We start from the raw sequence: 13,073 nt of genomic DNA, 5'->3' as shown, positions 1-13,073 counted from the left end.
ACGGCCAGCTCTTTAATTAAACTAAATATAATTCTATTATGAAGATGCCTAAAAACTCCTATTTTAATCACCTATCTAGTGGTATGGGTATCATTTTCTTCTATTATGCAGCCAAAGTAACTCCCAAATACGCCTGCCCTACAGATTTATATGTTCCGCAAGGATCGTCACTCCTTAAGCGCCCCTCTCTTTTCTTCGCCTACCATGAGTATACGGTTCATGTCTTGATTTCCGTATCTCTTCTCGGGAACCTCGAGCTGGTCCAGGGCGGTAATAGTCTCCTCTGGATCGCACCTGGTTCTGGTTGTGCCGTATTTGAGGCGCATCTTCATTTCGGCTCCGCCCCGGCGCCGGTCCAGATGGAGACTCCTCTGATGGAACTGGGTCATATTGCACGGCTCGATCCCAGTCTTCAAGCTTTGTAAATGGGCTTCTAAGCCATGATCGTAGCTCATGCAAAAACACCTGCGTATTATCTCGACCAATAAACTCTGATAGCATATCTTCTGCTTGGCCTGCGCTGCCCATGATATCCACAGTCTTCAAAATTGCAACAATATACTCCAGCAAGAACTCGGCGTTGTTCGCTCTTCGCCGCGCTTGAGCTTCGTCTGGACGAGAGGCAGCAGAGGCAGGAGCAGGCTCCTCAGCTGTGAGAAATGAAAATACTTGCAGTTCGCGGCGGATCCACATGCGTGCCCGAGACACAAGATGCTCGTCGCTGCAGAAGAGTCTTGGAGTTAGCTCCCGATATAGGGAGAGCCGATTGGAGCCAACATGCTTTGAGAATCTCTTATGCAGGTAAACATCACGCCGAAGTGTTTGAACCCTTTCTGCGGCATCATTATGAGCCGTATATCTGGGGGTCCTCGCCGTTCTAGCTCTAGGACGAGGAAATGATGGCCGATGGGAATATGTCCTAGTTGAAGATGGCTGCGGCTTCGGTTCTATGATAGTCGTTTCTCGGTGTTCCGGAGGGCCTCGTTGTACTTTGGTTACATCCCTCTTGCAAAGGGGACATAGGGGCTTATCATAGAGCCAGTTCAATATACAAACATAGTCAAAACTGTCATGCCCGCATGGAAAAAGTTCGCAGGCATCGCTAACAGTGTCTAGGCAGATAACACAGCATTTGGTAGCATTATCGGACTGCTCTCTTGCAGCTACCTCTTGCAGCGTATTCTCGAGGATCTTGCGATGTATTTCATCATTTTCATCAGCCAGCCCGCTTTCCATGAGATCAGCGCGACGATAACGAGGATGCGACGAAGATGCCGTGGTGAAGATGCAAGAGAAGAATATGGGAGAAGTTGCGATATCGAGTCTTGATGGCTTAGTGGGGCAATCGACAGCCTGTAGGCTACTCCGTCTAGGGCGCTTCTTCAGTGGGGTTAGCCTGTGGCGGTGGCGGCCGTTTTTAAGTGCTTCTTCTGCAAGACGCGCTTTTCTAATGACAAGCAGCGCGCTTGCATGCGCGACTTGCAGTTCCCCACATGACGCTTTTCGACAAAGGAGGATTCAGGTACACAAAACAAGTCCTCCCCAGCTCTTTGGGGCTGTTTGTTTATTCTTCAGCTTCTCTTTCTTGTTTGGTCACTTTTGGCATCCGTAGGCGTCCTTGTTAAAGACATGTCTCTTCTGTTATCTTGATTCATCACCTACAATTTCAATTGGTGTATACCTCTGTGAATCTTCAGCTTTTGACGCTACAATGGAAGAGAGAGTAAAGAAAGAGTATGAAGCAAGAGCTCAGAGAGTGCGAGCTGATCTGAAGCAATGGGAGGGAGACTGGGCAAAGACGCATGACGGGAAGAAGCCAGGCAGAGAGGACATCAAAAACAATCCCGATATAGGTAAGCTGGCATGCTAATTGCCCACCTTTAATCTACCCTCGCTAAATTCATAAAAGCCCAGAAATATAAAGACTATAATAAGCTTCGCGATATAATAGCTGGAAAGCTAGCTCCTCCATCAGATGCCTCTGCCTCCAAAAGCAAGCATGACAAGCGCAGAGCAGCCCCCGCACCGGCGGCCGAGACTCCAATGAAGCGAGCAAAACATGCCGAGACCCCTTCGAAGCGACTGGCCCCGAACGGCGAAGAATATATGAACAGCCCGGCTATTTCCAGAAAACTCTTCATCCCTGCGCCTGTGACGGCCATTGGCCCGACGCCTCAGCGGGACGGGAAAGTCCTCGGGCTATTCGATCTGTTGGTGGAAAAAGAGTTTAAGAGTCCGTTGAAGGGAGTGAAAGAGATGGGTCGTCCTGCTAGTTCACATGCAACTCCTAGCAGGCGCAAAAACAACTTGAGCGAAGATGCTATAGCCAAACTAGGACTTACACCAAGCTCCGCGAGCAAGCGAAAGCTGTTTTCGACACCAATTAAGAAGAGAGAAGGACAGAATATGGCCGGAACGCCCACGTCCGTATCCAAGCTTCAGTTTGATACACCTGCATTTCTAAAGAGGCATTCACTCCCAACACTAGACGAAAACACAACATTTGATGCTCCACCTCTGAGGCTGCCACGAAAGCCTCTGGTTCGTGGCTTGAGTGAAATAGTAGCTAGTCTTCGAAAAGTCGAGGAAGAACAGCTAGATGACGACCTCGAAGCGCTGCGCGAAGTCGAGGCCGAAATGGAATCTGGCGGCCCCCCTCAGCCCACGATCAAGATACAGAAGCCGGAGCCGAAGCAAGACATATTAGAGCCAGATAGCCAGGCTAAACAGCTACCCTTGGGTGGATTCGATGACGAGGGCTTGTATGATAGCCCTACAGAAGATGCTGTAGATCGTGACGGACAGCCATTGAAGGTATTCAAGAAGAAGGGACAGAAGAGAACAACACGACGAGCAAACATGCGACCAGTTCGAACCAAGCGACCAACGAACCTAGCTGAGGAGAATGGGAGCGATGAAGATGAAGATGAAATTGGTCAAGATACCATTCCAGATACCCAAGCTCATGTTGGCAAATCAGATGTCGCAGGCGAGTCTGATGGCGAGTTTGAAGATGAACATGATACCCAGGATGCGAAGATTGAGAAGACTCGGAAGAAGCCCGCCAAGGAAGAAGGCGGAGTAAAGAAAACGACCCGCAAAGTGAACCAGCTGGCACATGCAAACTTCCAACGGTTGAAACTGCGGAACAACGGTGCCAAAGGCGGACCAGGCTATAATAGCCGGTTCCGTAGAAAGAGATGAAGGATTAAGGGATTGGACGGATAATATCATTTTCGGGACAATGGGCAAGATGGGATCTACTATGGCTTGGGCTTGATTGGAAATGCATACAGGGCGTTCTTCAGGATGGGACGGACATTCAATACATTTACTCAAGCGACATGAACTTGAGAGCGATATATTTTGTGCTTATGAACAATCAAAGTACTTATTCTTATGAAGCATGCACAAAGCTGTTGAGACTATTATCCTATTATGATCCTACTGAACAATAGGTGCACGTGGGCTGCCTTCACCCTCACTTTTACATGACTCTACACCTCTTGTAGGATGGGTCTTTGGTTCTATTCTATTTTTATTTTTCGCCTTCTTCTTCCTTGTCAATCCTTCAATCCCCTTTCGTTCTCTCTTTGTTTCTCTGCACAAAGCTAATGCTTAGCCAACGAAACATGTCAAATATCTAAAAATAACAATCACTCCTAAGAACAAAGAGACCTTTCACCTTTACAGTTTACGGCTCGTCCTTTTATGCTTCCCCTCATCTTTCGGTTTCGTTCCGAGAAACCTTCCGATAAACCTTCCGAAAGCTTAGCACAACATCTTCTTCAACGCCTCTCTGATACCCTAGGATACGAGATCAAGTTATGACACGAATGAACTCTTAATTGCTATCGAGAGTTGCATGGGTATTTCGACTTGCAGGATATTTACCGTCTTTTATTTTGTTTTTGTTTTTTTCGTTCCATTTTTACCAGGCGTTTTCATTTTGTTTTGTTGAATTATCTCGAAATCCTTCATCAGAACTAGACTCGCACCCACTTTCCGCCGCAACCGCCAGCAGCTGGCAGGGCCCATATTCCTAAACAATTTTTTTTTCTTTTAATTCCTTCTCGATTTTCATATACGTCTATCTGGTCTTGTTTCTTTTTCCTCTTTGCCTTCTCTTTCCTTTTTTTTTCTACCTTGGCCATTTGCAAATTTTGGTGAGATTTTCACCTTAACTGGATAAGTTTTGCTGTCCTTTTTTTGTTCTTTTGGGTTTTCATTTGGAGTTATACAACTGATTTCGGAGTTATTTTTTATTTCATTTTGGTCACCAGAGAATTTATTTTCTTTTATTCAAGACTTTTGCGGATTATCGTCGTCATTTTTTGCCGTCTTTGGGATTTAGAAAGGAGCCTGGAAAGGGGGGAATGGAGGACAACGCAGTGCCCAACAACACAACTCAGATATTGGTTGTTTCATCTAGAAGGAAGATTATAACCAAGGAAGATGAGATTTGCTGGAGAACCGATGCTTCCAGGATTCATGACTGGCGCGCTACTGTCTTGAATTTCGATAGTGACAGCCCAGCATCACCACCAACTTATACCTATCATCGATTGCTACCCTTTGAGGTAGCCGAAACTCCACTGAGTTCCAACAAGGCCATTCCTGGCCATACCGAGCCGAGCCAACTTTTATCTCGCTCTGGCTCATCGCCTTCATTTTGCTCGACTATTGAGGACTCTGAGCCTACTGATCCTTTATCAACTAGTCCTTCCTGGAACGGTCATCAACTACACTCAACTGAAAAATCTCCTTCGCCTACACTTTTGAGTGTTGATATACCTGAATTCATTCTACCCGCACCAAAATCTAGCTATGAGGGCTTCGAACCTCCCGATGGCATGTCAATCATGTCCGAGTTGAGGGCTCTTCAAACACTCTCCCCATATTTGGATGGATCGCGGGCAGATAAATGTGCACACGATTTTACAGAGATATTGCTCGATGACTTTTCAATCTACCTCGATAGCAACGACTATCCGGAAGAGATGCGATCTTTGCATCACCTCAACACAAAAATAAGACATAGCAGCTTCTTTTTTGACGGCATTCTCAGTTTTGACAACAAGAGAGTATACGTGCGTCGTATACAGATAGCTGCGGTTCCCATCGGAAATTATGGCTCCCTCTCGAAACACACCGTCCGAGGAAACATCTGGCTACAGTCTCAGTTAGGTTCTAAACAGGCGTTATTTTACAAATTGGGTATACCAGCAAGGGAATATCGGCGTTTCTTTTACCCCTTTTTATGGGTTGCGGATTTGGCGAAACATTTTGTGGATTTTCTTTTCATCATGGCGAAGAATGGGCGCAAGGTTTCTATTCATCACTTTCGATCGACTTTTGCTGCATGGCTCAAGAAGAGCCACATGGATTCGCCGGAGTTTCTTGAGTGGCTAAGCCAACACCCAAGCGACGATTACAGAACTTCGGTTGTTGCCAACATAAAATTTCTTTATAAGGAGACTATAGGAGTGTTGGGCTACCTTAAAGCTTCCTTTCATACTATATGGGCTGAAATTTTGGATTTTCAGCTATTTAGGAGCTTACCCTTGGTTGTGGATCCCCCGACAATCGTCACTCAGTATATATACGCCTGTTTCGAACATTTGCCGTTTGGAGATCGTCTTAAAGTCATCCCTTTGAGTCTGAAGACCACAACGCTACGCAATGAATTGATCGGACAACGGCACTTGGAATACCCGTCGAATTTACACCAGACTATTAAGGATCTTCTAGTGCCATCGCAAGAACGTATTAAGAATATAAAACCCGGCGACACTATTTCAACGCACCGAGATGATGTGGCATCTGGTACTTTATGGGAGCGAGAGCTTTCCAAAGGCTTCTCAGATGTGGATAGGTGGTTCGCTCTCGTACAATCTGTTCACGTTGACAGATATGGACTACGTACATTTGATGTGATCTGGTACTATCGACCAGTAGACACTCTCTGTGGTTTGATGAAGTATCCTTGGAATAATGAGCTGTTTCTCTCAGACCACTGTTCTTGCTCGGAAACATCCAAAATCGACGAAAGCGAAATCCTCGGCGTTCATGACGTTGAATTTTGGGGCACATCCACGACAAAAGCAGAGTTTTTTTGCCGGCAAACCTATCTACAGGAAGAAAGAAGATGGATAACTTTGAAAGAGAGCCACCTATGGTGTGAGCACACTTCGGTGCAACCAAAGACGACCACCACGCCGACATATCAACCCGGACAGACATATTTATTGCACATAGATCTCAAGACTGCCGTTTCGGAACCTTGTGAATTTATAACCTCGTTCAGAGAAAGCGGCGCTATGGTTTATCGATTCAGACGACTCTTGCGCCGTACACAAGTTGATCCAAATGCTCCAAACGCGCGACCGAATGAGCTAGTATACAGCGATCAAACTATCAAGGTAAAGAAGAGTCAAATTTTATCCTCATGTTCAGTGAGGTTCTTTCAAGATGGTGATACAATTCCTACACCATATGATCGTGATGGTACGGGAAATCTCTTCTACATCACTCACCAGCAAGTTTTCATTGATGGAGCCTCATTTTACATCCCGCTGAAGATAGCACCAGCTTCTCTGCATCAAGGACATGATCCTCTCCAAACAATAGAAAAACTTCGTGGAATTGATTTATTCTGTGGAGGGGGCAACTTTGGCAGAGGTCTTGAAGATGGCGGAGGTATTCAAATGAAATGGGCGAATGATTATGACAGCAAGGCCATTCACACCTACATGGCGAATGTCAAAAATCCAGAAGATGTTCATCCATTTCTCGGTTCCATTGATGACTTGCAACGACTTTCTATGCAAGGCGAGTTCGCAAGGAATGTTCCTCAGATCGGAGATGTCGACTTTGTATCTGGTGGTAGCCCCTGTCCTGGCTTTTCTTCTCTCACCAACGATAAGACTACCGCAGCGCAGAGGAAGAATCAGTCGCTTGTCGCAGCATTCGCATCCTTTGTAGACCTCTATCGGCCAAAATATGGCGTCTTGGAGAATGTACCCGGCATGGTCAACAAGAAAACGGCTCGAGATCAAGATGTCTTCAGTCAGCTCATCTGTGCCTTGGTCGGTTTAGGCTATCAAACACAATTCTTCCACCTCGACGCATCATCATGCGGGTCATCGCAGCGCAGACCTCGCATCTTTATCGTCTTTGCCGCCCCGGGCCTCGAGTTACCAAAAAGACCGGTGCAAACGCATTCACATCCTCCAGCCACTCGAGAGCTCGGGATCGGATACCTGCCCAACGGCCAACACATGACAACTCGAGAAATGCCCAAAGCCACTCCATTCAAGTACGTGTCAGCAGAAGAAGCGGCATCAGACCTACCCTCTATTTATGACGCTCAGCCCGATATCTGCGTTCCGTATCCCGACCACCGCGTGACTAGAGGCTTCACCAGAACGCAACGGGCTCGCATATCCTCCATCCCAACTCAGCCATGGGGTATGAACTTCTCACAGGCTTGGTATGGAGAAGGCCGAGCCAAAGTACAAGCCGGTGAAGGGACAATGACGGCAGCTGAACGGGATATTTTTTCCACGGCGAGCCATACGTCGTCGAAACAGCCTATGAATACTCTGCCTGCCTCGAAAGCATACGGAAGAATGTTCCCAAACAAGCTGTTCGAGACAATTGTAACGTCGGCCCAACCGACCGATGCCAAGAATGGGCGAGTGCTCCACTGGCGAGAAAACAGACTCATAACCGTTATGGAAGCACGAAGGGCGCAGGGTTTCCGCGACGAAGAAGTCTTGCTTGGAGACCCCCATACGCAGTACAAAATCGTGGGCAACAGCGTGGCGAGACAAGTCGCCGTCGTCCTCGGGGTTACGTTCCGCGAAGCATGGGTTACGAGTCTGGAAAGAAACAAGAATCTCAAGGTTTCAAGTCACCACGTTGCGGAAGAGGCAGATGATATGGATGCTATTTATGGGCCTATAGTATCGGACATTATGTCGTCCTCCCAGTCCGGGACCTTTTCTCCTATTACGACGCATACCACTGTTTCTAGGGGCTCATCGCCTTTGGCATCAGTAGTTAGCATACGAGATGGCGGCTATGGCGTGATTCAGCAAACAGAACTCGCATCTAGTTATAAACGTGCACATTCAGGAGCACTGGTTGTGGAGATTCCTCAATTCTTAAAGAGACGAAAGTCGGGCGGTGGTGATTGAGTGCCTGCCTACCTTGAGCAGCAGAGCTGGGGAATAATGAGCTATATTTAGACAACATAGACACATATTGTTATCATCCAGTATATGGTGATAAAATCGCAGGCTAGAGTTTGACTTCTTTCTAAAGTTAACATATTTACTAGGTAGAAACAGAATGGATTATGTAACGCTCAAATCAATGCCATTACAAGAGCGTTTCTTCAAGCTGTTGCAAGTTAGACCAATACACCCAAGTATTACAATGTAACTTTATATGTGCTGCGATGCAAATCTGCACATAAGCAGGTACTTAAATGTATCGTATCTGTGGTGCAGTACCTGAAGCTACCTCTACCTCAAGTGGATATCCTTGTCCTGCAAAATGCGATCTGTCAAATCAAACCGCATGAGATCTACGGGAATACCATTTGAGAACGATGTGAATCGGGAAAGACTCATTTCCGGGTTTTGCTATTTAGCCTTATTGCCTGATATTAAGCGCTTAACGAATGTAGCCGACAGCAGGGCATCTCTGCCGAGTAATTAGAGCGATACTGTCTCGATATTCCCTGGCCTCTTTCGTCACTATGCTTACATTAAAGAGTTTATTCTTCGTATAGAGATTTTCGATTCAGCCATATAAGACTACTTGTACCCTACAAGCACCACCTATAAGTGTTAGTGTCTTTTCCAGGCTATGCATTCATTACTGCCGACAACGCCACTCATAGTCGCACACATGTCGCCCCTGATATTACAGTAGCAGTATCAAGTCATACACTCTGCAGCAGAGTTCTTTTCAGATGAACCCGAGGGCTCGGCACTCGGGCGCGCTGAGGATGACAAAAAGGACCGAAAATAAAGCAGGCTCTCGGGACACGATCGACAGCCTAGTTGTTTCGGACGATGTCGACCCTCGGCCTGCTTATCTCCATCATGGGCTTCATCGACATTTGGGTCGTTGAAGCTATTTCGGCGTTGCTCACGCAATTTCCCCATCGGGTAACCTCTTGTGGCAAGGGTCCGGTGCTAGCTCTGACGTATCGACAGGATACCCAGTCAATGTGCGCGGTTGGCGATATTGTCTCCATAGTGGACGGGAGGCTTGCTCGTACCTGTACCAGGTCAAGTAGTGGTGCAAGTAGTACTTGCTACCAACATGCCGTCTTGGCAGTCAGCCGAATCGCAAAGAAGAGAGTAGATGACGATGGCTTCGTAGGCTTACTACAAGTATTAGTAGAGAGCAGCGATGCTGACTGTGTATTCTCACACATAGCATCCATCGTAGCACTTGCATGCTCACACAAGGCGTTCATGGCTTGGTTGCATTTTTTAAGGCGCATGCCACACGCATGCCACATGCATGTGCGTCCCCGACTGATGGGTAAGCTAAGCTGAGTGCATAGGCCCTGTCCCTTGAAGCTCAATCTGCGACCTCTAGCAAAAAGCCTGACCAGGGGCCGTGGTCACGCATGCAAGGCCAGAATGTCAACTCCATGGGGTAAAGTATGCGGTTCTGGGCACGAATTGGCGCCATCTTCGGGATTCTGCTCCCGTACGCAAAACCTGGACTCCGGCTCCCGTATTTGCGCCAGCTTCACATGTTTTTCTCTTCCTCGTTGTTGTTGAATGCACTTTTTCTCTTCTTTCCCATGGAGTACAGGGCCGGGCAAAAGATCCCGTTTCTTCCCTGCTGCGCCGGTGGATTGCGGAAACCAGCAGGACAATCCTGGACAAGTTTCACCGAGAGCAGCACACACACAGATGCTGAAAGGAGGCCGTGATTTTCCTTTGCTACCCCTCACACCACGCAGACTTTATATGCCGCGTCGCACGAGCGGCTGGAGGAAATTTGGGGCGGAATGATGTCTATAGGTACTTGTAGCATCACAGGCCGAGATGGTGTGCCATGAGTAGTATTCATTCTTTGTCCTCCTACTTGTTGCTCGTGCCGCGACAGAGCGGTACGGCTTAATGCCAAAATGCTGGAGGCGGAATATCCATTCGTATAGGCGCATAGGATTAGCCGTGCTTTTGTTCCGTGCTCCATATTAATTGGTGATGGAGCTGCGCTTTCGGACTCGAGAGCACCCGCAGCCGATGCTATTCACAATCCCGACGCCACGTGGTCGATACGGACCAGCATCAGCAGCTAGGCTCATCTTGAAGAGGCTGCCAAATATTAGTTGCGGTGGCATTCAAGGCACGGAAACGAAAACGAATATGCATCCATTGTGTAACCCTTGTCGCAGCCAGGAACCCGAGTCGTGACGCTGGTTCGAGTGCCTTTGTAAGTGGGTGCAAGGAGCGAGCAAGCGAGCGCGCAAATCGACGTCGCGAAGTTTCCGAAAGTACCGACAGGGAGCGGAAACTATGACAGGGGATCTCAGCACGGCACTAGACGCTGCAAGAGCACTTGAATGATATTGATGCCAGGCCTTGGATCCAAGCAGCTGCATGTCGTATCACTTTGGGTGTCGCACTTGGAGTGCCGCACTTTACATGTCGAACTTTATAAGTCATATACTTCGCACAAATAAGGCAGCTACTATAAGGCGTAGTTTGGCACCTTGCACGTGCTAACAGTAGTAGCCGTGACAAGGGACACAAAATGGGTATTTCGTGTATCTGCCACCTAGGCACTACCTGCTCGCAGCAATAGTATACCTAAGTACCTATTCCAAAGTGATGCTATAATTTGTGCCCAGTATTACTAATAGTACTACGTTACTACCAGGCACCTACTAAGGTAATAAGGAAAGAACAAGGTAGAATAGTTTACAAATACAAGTGCTATTAATACTACCTAGAAGGCTAAGCAAGGGCAAGAGCACTCGTACGATTAAGATCACAAGAAGGAGCAGGCGCAACAGAAGGATCGAGTAGTCTGGCTTAGCACTTGGTAGTGAGTGCGAATTAGCTAGATCTGCAGGTACGGGGGTTTCTGTACCCGAAGGAGCGAATGATGTGAAGCTGCAGTCTCCATCCGCTGACAGTTGGCGTGAAGAGGAGCTTCAGCCTATCACAAAATGAGCCTTCACTGGTAATATGGAGAACAAGTACTGCGCACATGTACCGGCGGAGATAGGTACCTTAGGTACTTGCCTGCATTCTCTCTGCCTGAGGAGCCCTGCCGAGAATAGCAGCAGAGGAGCGGAGGGAAGATGGCAGCCATTGTTTCTCTCCTTTCTCACTCTCTATTCATTTCACCCTCTTTTGATGCCCCGGCATTTTAGAATTCGACTGGATGCGGGCCCGGTGCGCTGATCGTCAGGAAAGGCGAACAACAATACGAATACTGCTAGCACTCGTGCTACCTGGACAACTAGCAACCTAGCTCTTTTGCTTGGACAAGACGGCCCCCGAAAAAGATGAAAAGATGGGGGCTATGGAGCCATGCCTTTTGAAATCGGCGACGATTCGGGCATGGCCGACACCTCAAAGCGTCGAATCGAGCCTTTAACGCCCAACGCACCAAGCAGACTACTTGTGCTGCTAGTGCTAGCACCAGGAGCGGGTACCATGCCCAATGAAGTACCGAGCAAGTACAAGTATTTGCTTGTGAGAATTCTCAGAATGAAACAACTATGGAGGGCAATATGTCAAGTCACTTGGAAGTATTCTGTCTGCCTAGTCTACTCCTCGTGCGAGCTTGAGATTGCAACATGCCACTATACCAGGCATGGCTATGGAACCAGAGCGAACCTGTCGGATGTCTGGGGCCTTGCCCTGGACGGTGCCTGGCTTTTGACATCTCTCAACGGGGCGCGCGGGTCCTGCGAGGACAGGCAGAACGAGCGAATCAAAGCGGCAGTGAAAGATGACAGAGCCGGCGGGCACCTGCGGTCTTTAGATTTGAAAGAACCCACGGCGGTCTTCCGAGCTTGACTCCGCAGCGCATGGGGCGGTTGCAGGGCCTCACTGAACCAACGGCGGCTAACCTTTAGCCCTCCACTTATTTTTCTTTCTGGAAACTGGCGAGGAACGTTTGGTGCGGCGACCGGGACCTCGGGAGAAAGGACAGGCCAAAAATAAGGCATGCTGCGGCACAGTTTCGCCTCGCACGGAGTTGATGCAGCTTGATGGAGCCGTGCTCTTTTACAGGCGTCCCATGCTTTGCTCTTCTCGCTTTTGCTGTCCGTACCTGGCTGGGCGGCCGTCGAGACGGATCCCCCCGGCTGCTTGGCAGCAGGAACTTTATCCATTGCCGTACCATTGCCTGCTGGTCAAACATGCTGGATGATTACTCAATCATGCACGGCGGCTTTTGAAACTCTCGCCTTTGCCATGCTCGCCAGAGGTTATGGAGTGCCTATTGCCCTATTCATTAAAGAAAGTTCAATGCAACGGCTAGAATTGCCTTAGTTGGGCAAGACGGCGAATGAGAGTTTGAGCGAAACTAAATCGTAGACTCTAGCGCCCTTTGGAACCGGCACGGCTCCCTACTCGACCGTGTGGCCTTGGCCAGAGCAGCTAACCCGGCATCGAGTCTGTGTGAGAGAATAATTACTCGTAAACGGTTGGCAAAGTTGCCGTTGTGCGAACGGGCGAATGGGATGAAACTATGGATGAGATTGACGTCGAATGAAATGCCGCCTGTCGACCTTGTTATGGAGCGTGGAGCAGATGCTTGTTCATCTGTGGCAGCAAGGCATGCGAACAAGCATATCAATACTGTGTCCCATTGCAGCAACAAGGACCGGCTGTCGCCGCTCCAACGATTGCGCCGAGCTGCGCCTTCTTCTTAAGCCTGGTCGATTGACTTCGATCTACAGGTACTCGTAATGCGGTACCTGTACGAGACGCCTCACATCGCCAGCAGTAGCACCAGCACCAGCATCGTTCACGACAATGTCCAAGCAGAGACAAAGCCAGCAGAGCGCTATACGAGTC

General features: G+C 48.3%; 5 protein-coding genes across 5 annotated transcripts; 4 read left to right on the top strand and 1 right to left on the bottom strand.

The window, feature by feature from the left end:
- Nucleotides 1-16: 16 nt before the first annotated feature.
- Nucleotides 17-1,350, bottom strand: GGI43DRAFT_407506 (uncharacterized protein). The gene has a single exon (XM_083206235.1). The coding sequence runs from the start codon at nt 1,234-1,236 to the stop codon at nt 175-177; it is 1,062 nt and encodes a 353-aa protein (XP_083059922.1). The 5' UTR covers nt 1,237-1,350; the 3' UTR covers nt 17-174.
- Nucleotides 1,351-1,480: 130 nt separating this feature from the next.
- On the top strand, nt 1,481-3,592 carry GGI43DRAFT_407505 (DNA replication regulator SLD2). Its single transcript, XM_083206234.1, has 2 exons — nt 1,481-1,853; nt 1,910-3,592. Exons 1-2 carry the CDS (start codon nt 1,712-1,714, stop codon nt 3,202-3,204), a joined length of 1,437 nt encoding a protein of 478 aa, XP_083059921.1. The 5' UTR covers nt 1,481-1,711; the 3' UTR covers nt 3,205-3,592.
- Nucleotides 3,593-4,376: 784 nt separating this feature from the next.
- On the top strand, nt 4,377-8,382 carry GGI43DRAFT_428085 (S-adenosyl-L-methionine-dependent methyltransferase; the record flags this gene model as incomplete). The annotated part of the gene is made up of 2 exons (XM_083208908.1): nt 4,377-4,418; nt 4,452-8,382. The coding sequence occupies 2 exons, from the start codon at nt 4,377-4,379 to the stop codon at nt 8,199-8,201; spliced, it is 3,792 nt and encodes a 1,263-aa protein (XP_083059920.1). The 3' UTR covers nt 8,202-8,382.
- A 525-nt stretch (nt 8,383-8,907) lies between these two features.
- GGI43DRAFT_75202 (uncharacterized protein) lies at nt 8,908-9,694 on the top strand. The gene has a single exon (XM_083210241.1). It carries the CDS (start codon nt 9,087-9,089, stop codon nt 9,576-9,578), a length of 492 nt encoding a protein of 163 aa, XP_083059919.1. The 5' UTR covers nt 8,908-9,086; the 3' UTR covers nt 9,579-9,694.
- Nucleotides 9,695-11,576: 1,882 nt separating this feature from the next.
- GGI43DRAFT_384637 (uncharacterized protein) lies at nt 11,577-12,068 on the top strand (the record flags this gene model as incomplete). The annotated part of the gene is made up of 1 exon (XM_083203548.1): nt 11,577-12,068. One exon carries the CDS (start codon nt 11,577-11,579, stop codon nt 12,066-12,068), a length of 492 nt encoding a protein of 163 aa, XP_083059918.1.
- Nucleotides 12,069-13,073: the final 1,005 nt, after the last annotated feature.

This window comes from Trichoderma evansii (genome assembly GCF_050947405.1).
Source record: "Trichoderma evansii strain SZMC 28006 chromosome Unknown GGI43scaffold_12, whole genome shotgun sequence".
In the NCBI taxonomy this organism is placed as follows: Eukaryota; Fungi; Ascomycota; class Sordariomycetes; order Hypocreales; family Hypocreaceae; genus Trichoderma; species Trichoderma evansii.
The sequence above is the reverse complement of the archived record's forward strand: the minus strand, read 5'-3'. Positions and strand labels throughout refer to the sequence as shown.